This window comes from Cebidichthys violaceus, unplaced genomic scaffold (assembly GCF_023349555.1).
Source record: "Cebidichthys violaceus isolate CVI_PGR_0920_01 unplaced genomic scaffold, fCebVio1.0.p SCAF_23, whole genome shotgun sequence".
Taxonomy (NCBI): Eukaryota; Metazoa; Chordata; class Actinopteri; order Perciformes; family Stichaeidae; genus Cebidichthys; species Cebidichthys violaceus.
This window is the reverse complement of record NW_027176406.1, coordinates 6949922-6969617: the sequence shown is the minus strand read 5'-3', so window position 1 is coordinate 6969617 and position 19696 is coordinate 6949922. Positions and strand designations below refer to the sequence as shown.

Genomic DNA, 19696 nt, shown 5'->3' with positions numbered 1-19696 from the left:
ATAAAGTGTGTAATGTTTAAACCAGGAAAACAATGATTCAAATTGGAGCATTCTTCAAAGTTATAGTTAACATGCATGTCTTGAAACAGCTCACTGATAGGTTAAAGGATAAGTGTGCATGCTGAACATAATGAGTTTTTATCCGGACTAGAGAAAATGCTGTATAACCAGGAAGAGATATAAACAGCATTAAAAAAAGGACCAGGCTTATCAATAGTTTATTTAAAGGGTTTTAAAAAGTGCAACATTGTTAACTTATTAGCTACTAAAATAACTTATTTTAAAATAGACAACAATTTGCCTACGGTAAAAACATGAAATTAAAATTCCAGCACTGAATGACAAAACACAATCTAAACAGCCTCTATAGGGGACTTTTACAGCAGCTGGACGGCTGCTAGATTCCCCTTCATAACCTGATCTATGACCATGTGGAAGACCACCTGTACGTTGGTGGTGTCTGTGGCCGTGGTGAAGTGGTGGTACACGGGTTTGTCTGCACTGCCGTTACATGACGAGAACATGGCAGCGATGTGGTGGGCTGCAGCGTCCACGTCACCATCGGCTCCTGGTTGGGGACGAAGGAAGAAAAATGACAAATCTGGAGAAATCCGACTGAGTTCAGTGAAGTGAGGAGTTGGTTTAACAACTGTAGATATTGATAAAACAAGAATCTGGCATCCGGTGACAATCTGTACATACTTTTCCCTCCATCAATCGCCACATACACAAATAAAACATGACAAGAGTTCACTTCTCAGTTGCTGTAAATGAGTCGGAAATATGTATGACCATGAGCGAGCTTGAATGACTGATACACATGTACAGTGGAATGTATGTGAAATCCAGAAGGAATACAGCCAATTCCTTAAGGAACTTAGGACTGTAGAAAAAAACCTTCTGAGGTTGTCAACTGTTCATATAGTTGAGCAAGAGCTGCATATACCACGTCAACAGGACACTGTCAGTTTCTCAAGTTTGGGGTCGGAACTCAACAATGGGGCAGTTGCAATGTAAATTGTAGATTCCAAAAAGCAATAGACTAATAATGCATATTTTATATTTTCAATAAAGATGAATTAAAAAGATTTGAAATATTTTACCATTGTTTAATTTACTAGTAGGTATTCCATACTTAAATTCACAGTGAAATACGAGTTCTATGGCGTCATAGGAGCATGAAATCAAGCCTCTCTGGCATACCTTTGTAACTAGAAAGGTAAAATCTCAAGTGCCTGTCAGAGTGTAGGATCTTGTCCTGGAAAAGGTCCGTTTTGTTCATGCACAGAATCTGTAGAACAGAGAGACGACAACAGACTGTGAAAGTCAACAACATTCAAATAACAATCAAGTTGGTGTCTTCCTGTTCACTTTCTCTTAACATAATTTATGTGCATCACATTCACAACATTAACGTATTAAAGTGTTTCATCTCCCTGAGGCTCAATACTGTTAGGTGGTAGTTTTAAAATCACTAGTTGGTAACAGAAGTATTGTGAAATTCTCATGAATAAAATATCACCATACTGTATAATAAATAAAGTTCAGACTCTGGTTCACATGATTTGGAGTTTGCTTCTCCCATCAATATGCACCTCAACCATTTTATACCACCTCTATTAATAGACACTGATAGCAGAAAAACCAATCGGCTGCTCATTTAAAAACATTGACATTTTCAAAATGATGCCTGATGGAAATGACCATAAGATAACCCTCGGCCCTTCAATGCTTCAAGTGCAGATATAAATACTACTGACCAACAAGTGAGTCATTCATGGCGATACAAATCGCCCCACAAACCCACAATATGAAAGAAAAACTAAACAATGACAGCGAGTGTTGAACAGTGCTCGCAGACAACAGAAATTACCTGCCCTACATCTCAATTAAACTTTGTATTCTAATTACGTATTTCTCAGTCGGATGCAATCAGAGCCAGTTTGTGTCCCATCGGGTTGGCATGAATGATTACTGAAAGCCCCACTCAGTGCTTGAGTCACCGCCACACATTCAGATGAGCTCTAAAAACAGACAGTCTGCATAACGCACAGAGGCAACAAACACAAAGCTCTAAAGTGATGCCTTATTGTATTGTAAGCATTATTATCTTTAAGTCAGCCATCTAAAATAAGTGCCATTAAACTTACCAGTGAAGTGCTCCCAAAGACTGTGTTGGCGCAGATAGATGTGAAAAGTTCAAGACTTTCCTGCAGTCGATTCTAATAAAAAGGAAAATATGGAAGAGGAGAGTAGAGAGAGGCCGAGGAAAGAGATGTGGTTTGCACCAAATTTCAGATGAATTCTATCTGCCAAATAATCAAAGAAGTGGCATCACATTTGATTGTCTTTTTCACAACATACCCCTGAAGGGTCCTCCGTCTGTGTCATGTCATAGCTGCTGAGGGCCACGACGAACAGCACAGCCTGAATGCAGTCGAAGCAGCTGAGCCACTTCCTCCTCTCACTCCGCTGGCCCCCAACATCATACAACCTGTCAATAAAACTTTATTCATCCAACTGGTCACATCCAAAATATGTGCAAGAAGAGAAAAGTATGATTCATTGATGATGCAAGATCTTCTACATGTTTTATGGTTAAAAATCACTCAAATTGATTAATAAAGACACGACGATTCAAGGTTCAGTTATTGTCATTGTACAACGTAGGGTTGCACAACAAAGTTGTAGTCTTAATTTGCTACATGAAAGAAAAAAAAAAAAAAAAAAAACTTAAGACCTCAAGTGTGTTAAACTCTCCACAGACTGGTCACATTAAAGTATTTAAGAGTTAATTCAAAACATATACTCAAATTGCTTTGTTCATCTCTGGAAAAGACGACAATCTCCATTAACGGTTAAAGCCTTTTTGTTATTAAATACTGATATTGCTTCAAACCCATTTCAAATATTGGGGCAATCCATTTGAAAATGTGATCTGGCACCAAGTGAAGTCGAGGGTCTTGGTGACACAGGTAATGAGTTTCCATTTGGGCCAGAGGGCCTCCAGGTGCGTGATTACAGAACTGATGTCAGAGGCAGTGAAGCGTTTATCCCCTGGGTCAAGAATCAGTGTCAACAAGCTGAGTGACAATAAACCCTAACTGTGGCATTTGACAGCTGTAGTTTCTGTGCTGCAGAAAAAAAAAAAAATCATCACTCGTGGACAGAAAAGGTGTTTTTTCCAGATTTAGCGGAAGATCAAGATCAGACCTGTAAACTGATCGCAGGCGCTGAGGAACTAACGTTGTATTTAAGTGTTTCGTGGAATCAGCCGAAGACATTCGAGACCGACTCACTCAAACAGTTTTAGACATCCTTTTCAGAATGACATTATGCCAAGAAAAATTAAAGATCTTATGCCTATAATTTAATAAAATGGGAGATGGAAGGCAAGGCCAGATAATCTGAACAATAAAGAGATACATGTTGCATATAGGTTAATCAGAGAAAGGACATTACTGCTGCAGGGAACATAAACACATATTGTGTCACTGTGATTGTATTTAACCCTAAAAGTAAAAAAGACACAGGACAACTACCTTTTTTCCACTCAAATTACTTTTTGAGCATCAAGAACATAAACGAGGATGGACGCTAACAATCTAAATATGTTCTGGATCCGGACAAGACAATCACAACCGTTTCTCTACATGCGTGGGGAGATGCACGTTAATGCGCCGTTATTGACCGACTCGGCAGCTGGACAGAGGGCTCCACGGGAGGGAGCCGGAGATTCTGGAGTCACATTCTGAAGCCCTTTTCTGGCAGTAGGAGAGCTCAACTTTAATTTTTTAAACTTTGAACAGCAGCAACAGTGAGTGAACCATCTGTGCGTGCGTGAGCATCTGTTAGCACGTTGGCAGAGCAGCAACAACGGTTCTCAGCTTGTATAATTAACTGTATAATTGTTTCCACCCAGTTTCAGCAACGGTGTCAGGGAGATTGTCTTCTGTCTTTAGTTGAGTGAAGCGTTTAGAGACTTGTTGCGTATACTGGTTGCATGGCAACTAGTGGCTTCTCGCGAGTGTCACAGGAATTATGTTCTGCCATCAGAGCCGGTGCCGTTGGCTCGGGTCAGTGATTTCGGTGGACAACTGGAAAAATTATATTTAGTCTTATGTGTGCACTTTTCCCATGAGGCCCTCAATCATATACTTGTTCCCTAAATTGGCACTTAGTCAACAAAACTTGGAGAAACCCTGATCAACAGCATCATTTCATGAAATGTACTTACATTTCCTTTGATGAAAGATATTCCTCAATAAACTATCAAATAGTATAAAACTCTTACATTCTTTAACATTTCCCAGTGAAGCATTTCTATGCAGTTCTAACCTCGAAGAAGCTACAATATATGAAATATTAATGAAGTCCAGCTTCATATGGAATCTTTTTCACGGGGACAGGGTACCGAGAGAATTAGGAATGGCTGCTTACTCAGTAAACAAAAAAAGGTCAAAAGTGGAAAGGAGAGAGGGGTTTCGTCGGTGCGCTTCTACTGTATTTGTGTTGTTCCTGGAATAAGCAGGCAGCGTGAAGCCATCAATATTTCATGTCCGAGTCTTACCCTCCCTCAGCTCTGAAGACAGGGACCCTTTAAGAGTCTCCAGAGCCTCAACACGCTGCTTTCTAGGACAGCAGCGTGTTAAAGAGTGTAGAACAACTTCATGAACAGTAACACCGATGGAAAATAGATATAAATCCAAAAGTGCTCAATGGACCATAGATTGGGTTTTGTCTCTTTTTAACCCATTGATTGGACATTTAGTATACCAGCATTGCTGTCAGCCATTTCCAAAAGTTATTTAGTGTTGATTAATTCCATACACACTCAGCCGTCACCAGTTTCATTGAAAATCAACTAAAAGATTTGTGAAATGTGCTTGTGGGGTTTATAAAGCAGGGTCAATTATAGACGGCGAAAATAGTTGCATGTTTTGTCGTGTAAAAGGTAAAAAATCCAAAGAGTTCATCTGTACCTTGAAAGTAGATATATTGTGTCAATAAGTAGAATATGATGCTTTCAGTGAGCCCACTGTGGATCGTTAAAGTCTTTACCTACACACTCAATATACAGCATTATGTTAGCTTAGAGATATGTGTGCATGAAACCATATTATGTTGCAACCACCGCCGTATATGCGCAGCCAGTATAAGTCTTACCGAAAGATCATTTCATTAAGTTGAAACTGCGTCTCAATGATTCCACAGGTCCTAACTCGCACTCTCAGAACATCAGTCTCCGTGGGAACGTATTTGGGAGCGATGATCCGACTAATGTTTTCAAAGAAACTGGAAAGGGAATAGAAGAGAACAAACATCACTAACGGAGGAGACCAGCGTCTCAAAAAGTCAATTGTGAGCATTTGCTGCTTTTGTCAAGACACGTTTTCTTCAAATATCAGGCAAAGACAGATAATGTTTGGGCTTTAAATCAGATCATTAATGGAAGTAACGTCATGTCTCACTGGTCAGGCAACTATTCGTTACATTATCTTTTATTTAAGTTTAGTGATTAAGAGGCGTCAATTCCCCCTTATGGTGATTTTGAAGGGTGCAAGTTATGGTGCAGTTGAACTGAAGTGGAGAATGAGCCAAGACACTGGTGGACTCAGCAGCACTGGGAGTTAGTCGGTTGGAGCAGAAGACTTCCAAGTTTGAAAATGAAAATAATCTGGAGGTGTGGAGAACAAAATAAGTGAGTTCACCAGACGTCTGTAGGCCACTCCTCATCTCTGCTTGAGGCTAGTGACTCGAGGCCACATTAGCCCCTACTAGCATTCGGGTGGGCTAGCAGAAGCACACACAAATCTGTACTGTCAATTGAGTTTTGTTGCTTTTGTTCAATTGTCCATCATGGATACGGCAACGTTGTGAGAGTACAATGTAGTGGAGAACTCTTAAATATGAGTCAGTACACTCACATGTCCAGTTGTGTCATTTGTTGTTTATTATCTACATTGATGAAGACTTCGCTCTGCACATACAATGTGCATAAATATAAGCTTATGGAGCGCAGGACAAAACATTTTTATGCAATTCTACCTGCTTATTTTTTCCATTTCAAAATGTTCTTTTACTCACTGCAGTAACTTCCTGTTAATAAAGCTGGTGCTGATTAGAGTGGATTTCTAAAAACGGGTTACATCAATAGTTAACTTCCTGTAACACATTTCTTTCTAGCATCCTTAACAGTCCAGTTCAAGCCAGAGCTATTGTCTGAGAAGTAATTTTACACATTGAGGTGTCTTCAGGTCCTGGGGAAGTCAAGTGTGTCACGACAGAGTCTGATCCAATATTTCTGGAGGGAGAAATCAATGTCGGTGTCCAGCAGAGTGAGAACACCGCAAGACAGACAGTTGAGTTTGCCATCATCCTCCGGCTCCCAAACCTATCCAGTTTCGATAATGAAGCTGTCACATCATCTCGCGCAGTGTGGCTAGCTGCAGAACCTTTTTATTAAATAATGAATGGCATTTAGCAAAACATATTCTACACTTCAATTAATGACCCACACTTCAGCGGATGATGCAACACACACTCAAAACAGATCTATGCAGAGCGGTGCGTTACAATTTCATGACACTGTGCAGGCTGTTTTTGTTTTTTTCATAGACAATTCAAAAAGGGCACAATTGCTGAAGGACAGCAATCGAAAAAAATATATAATTCTGCCCGCATAAATGTAGAAATGTCCCACAAAGATGAAACACGCTGGCTGTATTCCAGTAACTTCTGTTTCATAATGATTGGGACATGACTTGCAGTGAGATGTACGGTGGTAGAGTTCAGTTAGATTAAAAGCTTTGAATTAAAAGATAATGTCACAGATGCAACAACACCTCGACAGCAATTCCTCTCACATATGATTCTGTTCAACTTCTTACTCATTAAAAAGAAAAAAACGACTCTTTAATCAAGTCTGTTTCATCTGCTCCTTCCTAATTTCCACCTTCCTGGATATCTGCAAACAGTGCTTTTTTAATTTGGTTCCAATTAAGTCTCCCATTACACAAATGTCACAGGAATCATTTCCTGAAAACGGCTTTTTTCCTCAGCAGTTGCTTTACCGTCGCTCTGTATTGATAAGATGTGACGATGACACGCTTCTTTAATGGGCAATTTCCGATGACATTTCCACCGTCCGTCATCATTGGACGTCGTTGTGGAAAGTAGATCACTTAAAGCCATTGTACTCACTAGAGAGCGGAGTCATTCAGCTCAAACTCGTAACCTCTGGCTGCAGCTGCTCGCACCCCTTGGTCGGCCCAAAGTGCACAGACAGCGTGAGCCACAAAAGGAAGCAGTTCCTGGTCGTCCCCCAAACACTGATTGCAGGACAGAATGGAGCGGGCGCGCATCTACAACACACGGGACAAGTTATCATTAAAAAGAATATATATAATTACATTCAAAGTAAATGACAGTAAATGTTTTTCTCCCCAAAAACTACAAGGTTGAAGACTGACATCTAGTGGGACAAAGAGGGGCTGCAAGGAAAATGGGCAACTACAAAAAAAAGCTATTTAAAACTGTATTGTCTCTCACCTTGTTCTTCTTGTTCGCCAGGTTAATCCTCAGCATCCCCATTCCACGAAGAACAAACTTCATAGAGGTCAGCAGATTGTCCAGTACTGCAGGCTGTGGAGGGAACGACAGGTGAACCTATTGTCACATAGCTGACGATTTGACTCTATAGTTAATATTTCAGGATTGCTCAAATAAAAGCTCTCCAGTACCTTGAAACTGAGGAGCTCCTGTTTGGAGAAGCCCTGGCTGTGGATGATCTTAATCTGTTTGATCAGGGTGCTCTTTCCACTCTCTGCAGCTCCTGACACACACACACACACACACACACACACACACACACACACACACACACACACACACACACACACACACACACACACACACACACACACAGAAATGCTTTTGCTTCATAATGTGCAATACTTCAGTGACACCTGATACATTACCTAAATCCCTTTGATTTACCAAGCATGAGGATTTTCACCACGTTCATCTCCGTCCTGGCTTGTTCACGAAGGTCTTGCTCTATTTTAGAGCTCTGGAGTTTTGCCCTTTTATTCTCTTCGGTGACATCCTGGCGGAGGCACATTCCCATGCAGATCTGAGGAAGTATTCACAGTTTTCACAGGGATGCTTTGGGACAATAGAAAAGAACTGACTGAAAAAAAGAAAACATATGGCTAATTATTCCTACATGGCTAATAATAACAACATTTAATAAACAATTCAGTATGGAGTTTTGTCAGGTGTTTTAAAATACAGAACTTACTAGAAATGAACGAGCAGATGACAGTCCTCTATAAGCTAGTAAGCAAACATTAAAAGAGTAATTTTATGTTTACGTTTTTGTTATATTATGATTAGACGCTGAGTTAATTGTATATGTTTCTCACATAATGATAATAAGTTACCTTAATTCTAAAAAGATTTACACCACAAAATGACTTGTAAACAATCACAAAAACTTACTCCAAGAACCAATTTAGACTGAAGGACGACTGAGTCCAGTGAGGAGAACTTCTAATGAAGAGTGACGTTGGGTGTTACAAGAAACGTTATAATTGATTAATTAGTTGAATAATTGAATGAATGCTCTACCTGCAGCGGGATTGGCAGTGTAAGACAGCAAAACATCACTCTGCTTTTGCTCTGCACCCCGGTGTCGTTCGATTCACAGCCTGAACTGTTAACAGACAAGAGTTGGCGAGACACGGAGAAGCTAATTAGCTAAATTGGGGACACGTGTGCACTGCATTCAAAACGAGAGCGAGAGCTTCCCAAACAGGAAGCGGAAACACGCATTTCCTAAAAAATAAGAGCAACATTTCACTTTACAATTATGGTGACATTTTAAGATATTCGAAAACTTAGTCAGCACTTGTAGTTGAATCATTGAGATCGATAATTACGTGGCCTTTCCTATGATGGACATTTTTGAAAGGAGTACCAGCCATGCTTATAGCTGGTTTCAGTGGTAAAATTAAAGAATACTACATTTACTCAAGAAATTGTGAGGTATTTTCATTTTCATTCAATACTTAATGCTTTCACAGAGAGAAATGTTGTACGTTTCATCTCAAAAAATATAATAATCGTGACAAAAAGAATCAGTGAACTTGTCAATGACTTACCCATTTTTGGTTTTATCAACTGCACTGAGGACCATGAGCAAACATTATGCACGTTTTGAAAAGGTTTACAGATCTTTGCTGGTGCTGCTAAATAATCTACTCTTAATGCTCTGACATTTAATAAACTCTGTGTGACTCATTCATATGTTGCAAAATTCAGATCATTTTTTTCTGATCAAAGGTCATTTCTGTGTCCAAAACATGGCCTTAACCTTTGATCATGTGAGTAATGCACAGCTTGCTCCTTTAAATCAATTACTTAAGAAACAAGTATATTGCAATCCACCTACACCCAGATATTTTCAGTGTAAGGGAAAAGAAGATGACAAATAGTCTTTCAGATTAAAATGTTATTATTATCAGCAATATACTGTAGTCGTATCAGTTTTCTACAGTATTCAACAACTGGGAGTTGTCAATAACATATACATTATAGCTTACAATTAATACATTCCAACTTGACATACAGATATATTATTATGTGTTTTTATACAATATGAAACCATCTATACAGTAGTTAATGGAGAGGAGGTGAGTAAAATATTCATCTACAAAAAATATATTATTTAATCCCATTTGATATAGAGACAGAGGTTAAATTGTTCAGGGCTCAATGACAGTAAGAGGTCTATTTCATGATCAAGTCAACCACACTGAGCATCTGTCATAATTATACTAAGAAAACTAAAGCTTAAAAGCAGTCTGTTAAAACGCTGTAATGATCTCTATATTAGGATAAATAAGAGTGTTGGTTAAAAAAAATACAGTTGCACTCAAAAGGCCAGGTCTGGGCATTTGTGAGTTAAAAACCTGCTCTACCAGTCAAACAGGACAGTTCTGATGATTTCTGGAGCATATAGGTACATGAGGTCCCGAAAGAGTTTTCTACAGCTTCTCACACCCAAACAACCCAAGTTAGATGCAGAGAAGCAGGGGGGATGTTGTCCCTTAATTCTCTAGTAGTTTTAGCGTCCTCCAGAAATCCTGTTAATACTTTATAATACATAGATACAGTACATACAGTTTATACATAGATCAGTTGTTGGGCTACACCCAATGCTGGATAGAAAGCAGCAACAACACCATGGAAGCGACTAATCAAATCACTTCCTGGTTACAGCTTAATGCCTGACCAACATCTCAGGTATCCACACTTGCCCTTCATATGTCCAAATCAAATCCCATAATGTTATACTTTAAATTCTATATTTTTGAAGGCAAAAAATAAATAAGAGTACTCGAGGAATTAAAAATATCCAAAGAGATATAATAGACATTTGAAGAAATTCTGGTATCTTCCTCGCTCAACTTTGTATTGTCTGCATGTGTGATTGTTGACTGACATGAACATGTATTTGCATATGCCGAAATATATTAATACACAGAAGATCCCCACACACACACACACAATCGCACACAAGAACACACGCGGTATACCTGATGACCCCACAGCAGACTATGCCGCCCTGGCTTCAAACGGGCTGCTGTAAGGAGTGCTGTTATAAGCCAGGATCGTGTGTGGAGGGTGTCATAGCACATATAAAAGGGTTGCTTTTTACTGTACATGAGTTTAGATTAATTGAGCTTGTCAGTGTTATGACACTCAGTGCCTGTTTGGGGCCTTTCTACAGCACAGTCTGGGATCTTTCTTGAGTCTTCTCCTCCTCTTGTCGCTTCATGGCCTGGATCACAGCAATCTCTTTGGCTTCTTTCTTCTGGTTCCTTGCTTCAAATAGCAACCTGAATCAAAACAAGAAAATTGGAAAAAGAGTCAATCGAATGTACTATCTATTTATTACAGCAGCAAACAAAATGTGGCTAATTTACTATAATTTAGAAAAATACTGTTTTGCCCAGTGGATGTAATGTCTATTTTACAGGCCCCTTTTTTAAACCTGTTTTTAATTATCCTCTGCACAATGGCATCCGTAGTAAGGCTGTTCCCACTTTCAACAGTACGCAGGATTCCTTTCCTCCTCGGCTCCTGGATATAAAGAAAACATTGTCATATAAATGTGATTTAGCATTCCTGCGGATAACAGTATGTTTAATAAAAAAAAATACGCTGTTAGTGATGGTGTATAGACTCTTACAGCATAAGGGTCAGAGCCATCCTTGTCAGGATATATTTCTGTTTTTCCATGGCATACACGATCCACCTGTAGATAGAAAGATGTTCTATTTTATTCATTTTTAATTACAGAGAACATTGTTATCTAGTTGTGAGAGATAAGTGTGTTGCCTGTACTTACCTTGAAATGTTCCAGCAAATCTTTTGTGACTGCAAAGGGTGCACCAATTACCACTTCTGACACATACTGTGAAAAGAAATCTGAAATCAATCACACACAAAATGAACTACAGATGAATAAGATATGTGTGCTATGCACTGTGTTGATGGCGGTGGAAGTAGAAGAAGAAGAACCTACTCGACAAGCCAGGACGCTGAGTGTTCTCTCGTGGACATTCATGATGGGGTAGTTTTTCCCTTTGTAGCGGTTCACCTCCTAAAAGATATGAACAAATAGGAAATGTAAAGTACAATGCAAACGCTCGACTCAGGGAGGCAGAAAATGTCTCACACAGGTGTCTCACCTGATCAAAGTGCAACCCCACTATAATGTATGGCTTTTCGGCGAGTTTATGCACTGCTTCCAGGAAGTCCACATGGCCGATGTCTGACAGGAGACTTGTCAAGGTTGACTAGGCATTTCAGAAAAGCTGACTATTTAATAGCAACAGTTCACAGAATTATACATAGTTCAGTGTTTTTCCAATTTTCTGCCATTTTATAATTTGCAGAAATGTCTCAGTTTACTAAACTGCTCATACTTCTTTGATTAACAACTTTTATGTTTCCAGAAATCCAGCAGTCTTTTTAGTGAGGTTCTAAAAGGATACGGAAGAGGTCGAAGGCTCCTGCCACATAGATGATAGTGTCTCCTGGTTGAGGCTCCTGGCCTGAAGCGAACTGGATGATCTTCTGTGAAGTCTGCAGGAACTGAGACACCCCCGTCCAGGGACTGTGGCCCTTCTGACCATGTGACCCCCGTAATCCAGAAACAGGCACAATGAGTACAAACAGTGTAGCAATAAGACCGATGCACTTCAGTGTCGATTCAGTAGCACCACTGGTTTGTGTATGAGACCAGGATGCTGCATCATCGCCACCTGGTGGTGTGAGTAACAACATTACCTTTGCTCAAACTTGAGGCTGTCCCACAAATCCCCAGCACATTTATTCAACTCTCGCCAACTTTACAGCACTACTCTGCTAGTTTGCGTGTTCAAATGTGAAAATTTAAATCCCCAGCATGTTGACTCTGAGTAACTTCCCTCATCCAGGAACAAAAGTGTCATTCACTGTTTCACTGGCAAGGCCTGCAACCTGATTATAAAGTGGGTCCACAGTAAAGGCCTTTGTTTAATAATGGTTGACATCTGGCCCACATAGCGACTTCAACTACTTGAATGACAAAACAGTTAAGGAAGAGGAAGCCAAAGAGCCAAGTATTTGGTTTTGAACATCCATCAATTAAGAGTTTGGTAGAAAGCTGAGGATTTGATTTGACCTAAATATGTTTTGTACCTACCTTTCCAAAGTTGTCCGTGTGCTGCTGATAGTCTGAACTATCCTAAAGAGAAGAGCGGATTGAATTAGGCGTGTGCAGTGTACTGAAGGGTATATAGAGGCAATGAGGCTGTACTCACAATGTTGCTGTGATGTGCTTTGGTCATCAGTAGCATCCTGCCGACCAGATCTGTGGTTGAAACTCCCTGGGTTCGCTTACACTCCCTGGAACAACATAATACAACAACTTCAGACACACACACAACATATGATCTTGGCTGTTATTATAATCTTCTGCTGATTTCAAAAGGAAGCGCACCTGTACCGCCCTGACTTCTTCACCTCTTCATATGTGTCTTTCCCATCCACTGTTAGTGTTATGTCATCTGAAACAACAGCATACATGACATGCTGTCTGCAGAAATCAACTTAACCCTGTTATATCAACTCTGTGTGTCTAAATAAAGACATGAGGTAGTGATAGACTGTACCTCCATGCACACAGAAGTCACAGTTGTACTTGTCGAGGGTCTGGAGGGTAGTGACGTAAGGCGCTCCTTCCACGACCTCATCCACCCATTTTATGGCCCGCACCATCTTGTATCTTTCCGCCTGAGTGAAGACTGGCGGACCCTTGTGCTTCGCAATCTCACCTTGAAAACAAAACATGTAAACTCAAACGATAGCGTCGACAACATAAACTGAGATTCATAGATTGACAGAGAGACAGAAATCTCTGTTTGCATGACATTCTGAGGAGCTTTTACAGTGACTGAACGCAGCATCGCCTTCGTCATTGAGATATTTATTACAACCTCATCAGAGGGAGAGATTGCTGGTATCTTGCCCTGACTATGAAGTCATGCTGGGTTATCAGAATGTCAGAATGCTCCAGTGTGCTATATCAAAATTTCTCAAGTGGTTGCACTACTGTCACAACAACCCCTCCAAAGTGTATAGGGCACAGCCTTATCAGAGGCTACAGGGGCCAAAGCAGGATTTATGCATGGTAAAGGAAGGAAGAGTATCAGAATTGGGGATGATGCAAGACAGCTTCCATTGAAGATGTACTGTAGGTGTGATAGGGACAATAAGTCAGCGGTTCTGATCCTTACTATCTGTGTGTACTCCAACGATGAGGTAATCTCCCATGGCCTTGGCCTGTCGCAGCTGGTTGGAGTGGCCATAATGGACCATGTCATAGCTGGGAGGATAAGAACATGAGAAGTTACATAAGTTGCATTATTGTAATGAGGTACAGGAGCAGCTGAGAAGGATTATTTTTTTTTAATTCTTGGTTGGAAAATCAAATAAAGGATAAAGGATTTCTTGAATTACTGTAATAAGGTTTCACACTTCACACAACTCTTCTCCAGAACACCATGTTTTACTCCTGATGATAGCAAGGGAGTTAAAAACGTCTGGTGAATAAAGCACGGTGTGCTGGGTTAGAGCTGTGTGACATGTTTTCATTTTGAAGTTCACACTGTTCTCAAAGTTAGAAATGGCAGCTCCTCTTTATCCCGCAGATGTTTGGGTGTTCTTGGACTCACAAACTTGCAGTAACTTTGACAAAAAATGAAGTTGATTAAAATGAAATAAGTGAAAAGCAACCTGGACTATAGAAGATCAATAGAAGTTTAGATCATGACCTAAAACATGCAGAAATATCAGTATGATCCTATAATATTTACGGGGTTTCTGATAACACTGTAGTCCACGCACTTCATGTGATCTGCTAGATATCTGATCAAAGTCTAAGTATAAAAAGACTCAACGGCACAGTGTGTTTTCTCTCCCACTTCACTCCACCCAGGCTATGATACCATCTGTAGATAATTAGATTAGGCACAGATTGTAGACGGAGATTGTAACATGGTAATCTAGCATAGTAATAGAGAACAGATGGGCATTATCCCTCCATCACTATTACAACTGCCAGCAGCTGACAACAGTCTGATCTTTTTTTTATTTCTGCTCTACTTGGAACATGATACTGATGTTTAAAAAGCACACAAAAAGAGAAGAATTTGCTCTGACTAATGAAAGTGACTGCAGGTGTCACTGGAGATGCATTAAGGTTTATTAGGATCTAATCACAGAGTAATTTAGTACAGCAGCAACTATAACCTTCAGCAATTACGTGGCAGCAATTAACTTGGAGAATCACAATAATGATAACATAATTGATGGCTGATTTGACATAAAAAATTGGCAACTGTGTCCTCTTTAGTACATAAAGTTAGACGTCAGCTCTCTTAGGGGTCAGGTGCGAAACAGCACTATGAATAGCATCCTCAAAAATCAATAAGAGAACAGATGAGCACTTCCAGACCGACAGTATTCAAGCAGCCACATCAGTAACAGAATCCCAGGATGTTTTCGGCCCCCCAGGCTATGCTAATGAAAGACAGCATCTGTAGCTTGCTGCGGTGTCACAATAGACAGCCTGACTGAAAACAGCCTAGACTGCACTTGATGGTTTGGCAACACAAAAAACTATTACCAGACTGTAGGGCTTGTCTATGTGATTCAGATGTATCCACTACTTCAAAAAAAGAGGCTTGTTGTCAGGGAAGCAAGATGGTCTCTGTGTGTCTTGTGCTGTCAATCTCTTGAAATGGGATCCACGTGTGCCGGCTCCGAGGTGATAGTGCAGGGCCAGAAGAATGTAGCAGGAGGGGGCACTTGGAGGTGATTGAATAGGGAAGAAAGCTCTGGAGACCCAGAAAGTTACATAAGACCAGGAGGCTGCTTTTGGGGGTGTTGCGCTGGCTCGATGCCCAACATGTGTTACCGTATTCCTGTTGTATTTTTAAGCAAGGGTTGGATCATGACCGTGAGATGATGAAATATTAATTAGCGTAGCCTGTTAGCGGACACCCAAACAGCACCTACACTTCTCAGGAACAAAACCAGACAGACACCAGTGGGCACAGTGATAGAATACAATGGGAAACTTGTAGGGAGTACCAGTTAAGGGAGGTACAAAATTATTACCTTCACATTTTGGTGAAGTTTCATTGAATTTTGAATACCTGTAGATATAATGCTGATGATAGTTTTATATTGAATATTTCTAGGGATACGAATAGTCTCAGATAAGGCTGGAATGAATAAGACACACTTCACTGAGGCTTTAAATAGCGCGTTTATAGTCCAGTGTGGATACGCTGCCTCAGCAGAAACACAGTGGAAGTGGACTTTACGCTCTTCCTTTATGATGCTTCACTGACAACTGATCTTTGACCCCCATCACCTCTTTTTAGGACAGATGATAAACAAGCGTCTTTGTGTCGAGAAGAAGGGGCAGGGTCAAAAATGTCTCAACAAATGAAGTGACCGTGCTCTTTCCTTGGAATTTTCCTCTCATACCGCTGACAACGCTGGATGTCAGTCCAGCAGGGCTTCGGGAAACAATGTGCTCAGTGACGAGCTACAGTGGCTGTAGCAGGTGTGGGCTGGAGGGGGTTAGATGGGGTTAATGACATGAGCTCTGTTGACATTGGCTCTCTTTGCGTGCTCACCCCACCGAATAATATTCTGGCATCCCAAATATTCTGCAACATTCCATCAAAGCATGGATAGGCAGCCACACCTAAATGATAGGAATTCTACAAGAGAAAGCCGCCATAATCCTGGCCTTCATACACAGAAATTCAAAACATTTCGTTTTTTTCCGCTGCACCATGGAGTCAGACTCTGACCACCAGAGGCTTGTTGTTTCTCCCAGAGGAGGCATCTTAAAGGGGTCAGTTCTAGGGCTGCAGCTAACGATTATTTTGATAATCGATTTAGAGTTTAGTGTATAAATGAAAGAAATTATAATTTCAAACAGCTAATGGTGTGACATATTATATAATTGCTTGTTTTATTCAACCATAAGGTCAAAAACCCGAAGATAGTCAGTTTGCTATCACATATGGCAACGGAAAGCATCAAATCACCTCACAGTTGAGAAGCTGAAACCATGCAAATAACTTCTAACGATCAATCCACTGACAAAATAGTTGACAACCAATTTTGTAGCTCAATTGATTAATCAGTTCATCCACATTTTTTTTGCCAACTCAGTACAATTTGGTTGAAAATATTCTAGGTTTTCAACAATGTGCCGTTTACTCGAAGTCAAAGACCTCACTGTCATCAGTTTTTTTTTCCTTTCTTAATTTTACTTCCTAATAAAAACAGTTCACACTAAGATGTTTCTGCGAAGACGGGTTGTTGTTGAGTTTTTCAAATGCCAGGACACAAAACAAACAAAAAAACACTTGTTCTGAATAGTTAGATACCAATATATCGAAATGGAATAGCACTGTACGCTTGTAGTGAAATAACCCTTTAAAAGTCACTGTGTGACTGTTAGATAGTTAAAATGTGGTCTGAGATTAACTGAGCTGTGGTATTATTAACAAGGAGAACATAATTGCTGCTAGGTTGTCAGGAGAAGTGTTTTAGTTGGACACTGAATTTTCCCAAAGAACAAAGTAAAACCACAAAGAAATATATGGGTTATGTTTCAGTCAGGAAATCTGATGTTTGATGTTTAGCTGCAGGAGCAAAGTGAACTCAGCTTGTCTTTGTCTTTGTTTTAGCATTGCCCTTCCCACAGCTGTGTGTTCACATTAATCGTCAGTGTTGCATTAAAGGCCCGCGCCTGCGTGAGCACCTTGCTCAACACTAATGTAATTGTTCTTTTTTTCCGTTACACCGTCCTGCTAGAAGACACCTTGTTTGTTGGGGTGTCATGATTACGGCATCATGAAAGTAAACCCACGAAAAGTCAGACTAAGTATGCTGGAGGGCCAGTGCTCTATGCACAGAGGAACCGGTAACCAAGTGGTCTGAGGTGCATTGTCATGGCGATGCTCTGGATTTGAACCTCTCCCTCCTTAATTTGCCTCTTACCTCAACTATAACCTGTCTGTTGAAAGCAAAAAGAGAAGTGTGAAAAGTAGTAATGCTGTGGTGTAGTAAATAATAATGTTGACATTTTGACTGTCATAGCAAAAGAAGCTCAAGAGTTAGTAATAACATTAACGAAGGCTTGTTATAACCGGTTGTCCAAGTGACAGTGAGCCAGCAGGCACAATACCTGGACCCTAATAATATGTATCATTTATGTATATTTTGGGTCTGACAAAATTCTTCTTATAAAATTGATTTGGTCACACACATCTACCAGTACTTAAGGCTCAATTGTCTGCACCTCCTGAAGATCAGGATACATTGAAACATCATTGTTATTGCCACCAAGATGGCAGTGTTTTGGTTGTGTCTTAAGGTGTAGGGTTATGGATTATAATATGTCCAAAAGCATAAATAAAAATATACCAGTATGTTAGTCAAGAATCATTTTCATTCATTAATTGAGAACAAGATGTCAATGAAATAGTGCAGCTTACTGGCCAATGATTTTCGGCAGATTTTAAACTTTACACATCAATTCATCATTTAGCCTATGCCTTGCTTGATAATCGTAATTCTAATATGTTTGTTGACTTGTTTATTTAGTAAAAAAAAATGTTGGTACTTACAATATAATATTACATGAATCCGACACTTTTATCCAAATCACATCCAAAACATGAATGTGTCATTGCCAGTGTAAGCATTACTACAGGGTATACTGCTAGTCATAGTTAAAACACACGACAGTGAATTAGTGAAAAGTAAAAATCAACATAAGTCAGTCCTGGTGTTATTATGTAAAGATGTGTCTACTGAGGAGGAAAACGGAGAGGATGCCCCAGTAATGTAGAGTAAAAGCAATGTAATGTAATAAATCCCGAATTACAGTGGGCCATTGATACTCGCCTGGTTGAATAGAGACACAACATAATACTGAATTAAAAGTTTAGTGTACACTGATGTCTCTGGAGAACGAAGCAGCCGTCCAGTGAGAGCAGTGTAACCTGCAGTGGGCCTGTTCCGGTGGCGGGTGACACGCATGCTGACACATCCATTCAAACGGACAACGACCGATACGAACAGTGTTGCAGCATCTTCATCGCACCGCCAATAATTCCGGTAAAGTTACTCACCAGCCATCGCACCACACCCGGATTCTTCTCCTCCTCTTCTCGGGACTGCAAGCTGCAGCGCCGGGGGTCGTGCCTGCGTCTTTGCCGGCTGCCGTGCTCACTTGGTGGTGGTGATGTCCGTTCTTGATCATGTCGAAGCTGATGAGGGATCAGTTGAATATTCAACTGTAGCCAAAGAGCGACTGTCTCCGGTTGTGAGACGGTGTCCGTTGTGTGCACCGTTTCGTTGCAGGACAGCCGGTTTAACTGTGTCCGCAGAAAGCAGCAGCCGCAGGTCCAGCGGCAGCAGTTTGTTGCGATGCGCCAACGCCTCCTCTACGGGGCGACGCAACGACGCACGACGCGCATACGTCAAGTCGGCCAAAAGAAGCAGACGAGCCACTGAGGAAATGAAGAGCTCATCATAAAACGCATTGCCTTACACCGTTGTAGTCACTGGTTTTACTTTGAAAGGACCAAACGCGAAGTCGCGTATTCATTGTGCCAAACTTGACAGACGGCGGATCGTACGATGAGGCGCCGGTACACGCAGTGGACACGTCGTTACATAATCGCGGCGTTTTCCACCGTCATGTGACAATATCTGTATCCCCACAGAAGTAGCAGGTTATCCGCCGAAGCCGTCTTTGATGACGTGCCAACATGTGGTCTGTACGTTCCCTTCAATTTGCTGCAAGTCAATAACAAAGATAAGATAGTCCCTTTATCTTTAAAGTATTTGAACATGCTTAATGCCAAAAATAATTAACTTGATATTGAAGATGTTCTTCCTTAATACTTCTGGTTAACGTGTGTCAATAATATAATAATAATTTAGTGAAAATAAAGCACTGGGCAAAGTTACATCATATTATGTGAATGCATTTAATTAGCATACATACAAATACATCAAACAATATCTATTAAAAAGATGACTG

The 19696-nt window shown here is 40.4% G+C and overlaps 2 protein-coding genes across 4 annotated transcripts; both read right to left on the bottom strand.

The window, feature by feature from the left end:
* Window positions 1-161: 161 nt before the first annotated feature.
* Window positions 162-9395, bottom strand: LOC137878148 (guanine nucleotide-binding protein G(o) subunit alpha-like). Of its 2 annotated transcripts, XM_068718296.1 has the most exons (12): window positions 9165-9395; window positions 8632-8716; window positions 8503-8553; window positions 7999-8134; window positions 7743-7834; window positions 7552-7644; window positions 7204-7364; window positions 5167-5295; window positions 2365-2494; window positions 2151-2222; window positions 1204-1291; window positions 162-568 (listed from the first exon to the last, which is right to left on the bottom strand). In XM_068718296.1, exons 1-12 carry the CDS (start codon window positions 9197-9199, stop codon window positions 378-380), a joined length of 1263 nt encoding a protein of 420 aa, XP_068574397.1. In that variant the 5' UTR covers window positions 9200-9395; the 3' UTR covers window positions 162-377. The 2 variants fall into 2 exon arrangements, with proteins under 2 accessions (XP_068574397.1, XP_068574398.1); XM_068718297.1 differs by lacking the exon at window positions 8503-8553 and having other exon boundaries at window positions 165-568.
* A 104-nt stretch (window positions 9396-9499) lies between these two features.
* On the bottom strand, window positions 9500-19071 carry LOC137878149 (ethanolamine-phosphate cytidylyltransferase-like). Of its 2 annotated transcripts, none has more exons than XM_068718299.1 (13): window positions 18780-19071; window positions 13851-13939; window positions 13227-13388; window positions 13055-13121; window positions 12876-12960; window positions 12758-12799; window positions 12066-12198; window positions 11760-11842; window positions 11594-11671; window positions 11417-11482; window positions 11258-11323; window positions 11060-11148; window positions 9500-10904 (listed from the first exon to the last, which is right to left on the bottom strand). In XM_068718299.1, exons 1-13 carry the CDS (start codon window positions 18908-18910, stop codon window positions 10790-10792), a joined length of 1206 nt encoding a protein of 401 aa, XP_068574400.1. In that variant the 5' UTR covers window positions 18911-19071; the 3' UTR covers window positions 9500-10789. The 2 variants fall into 2 exon arrangements, with proteins under 2 accessions (XP_068574400.1, XP_068574399.1); XM_068718298.1 differs by having other exon boundaries at window positions 12066-12214; window positions 12759-12799.
* Window positions 19072-19696: the final 625 nt, after the last annotated feature.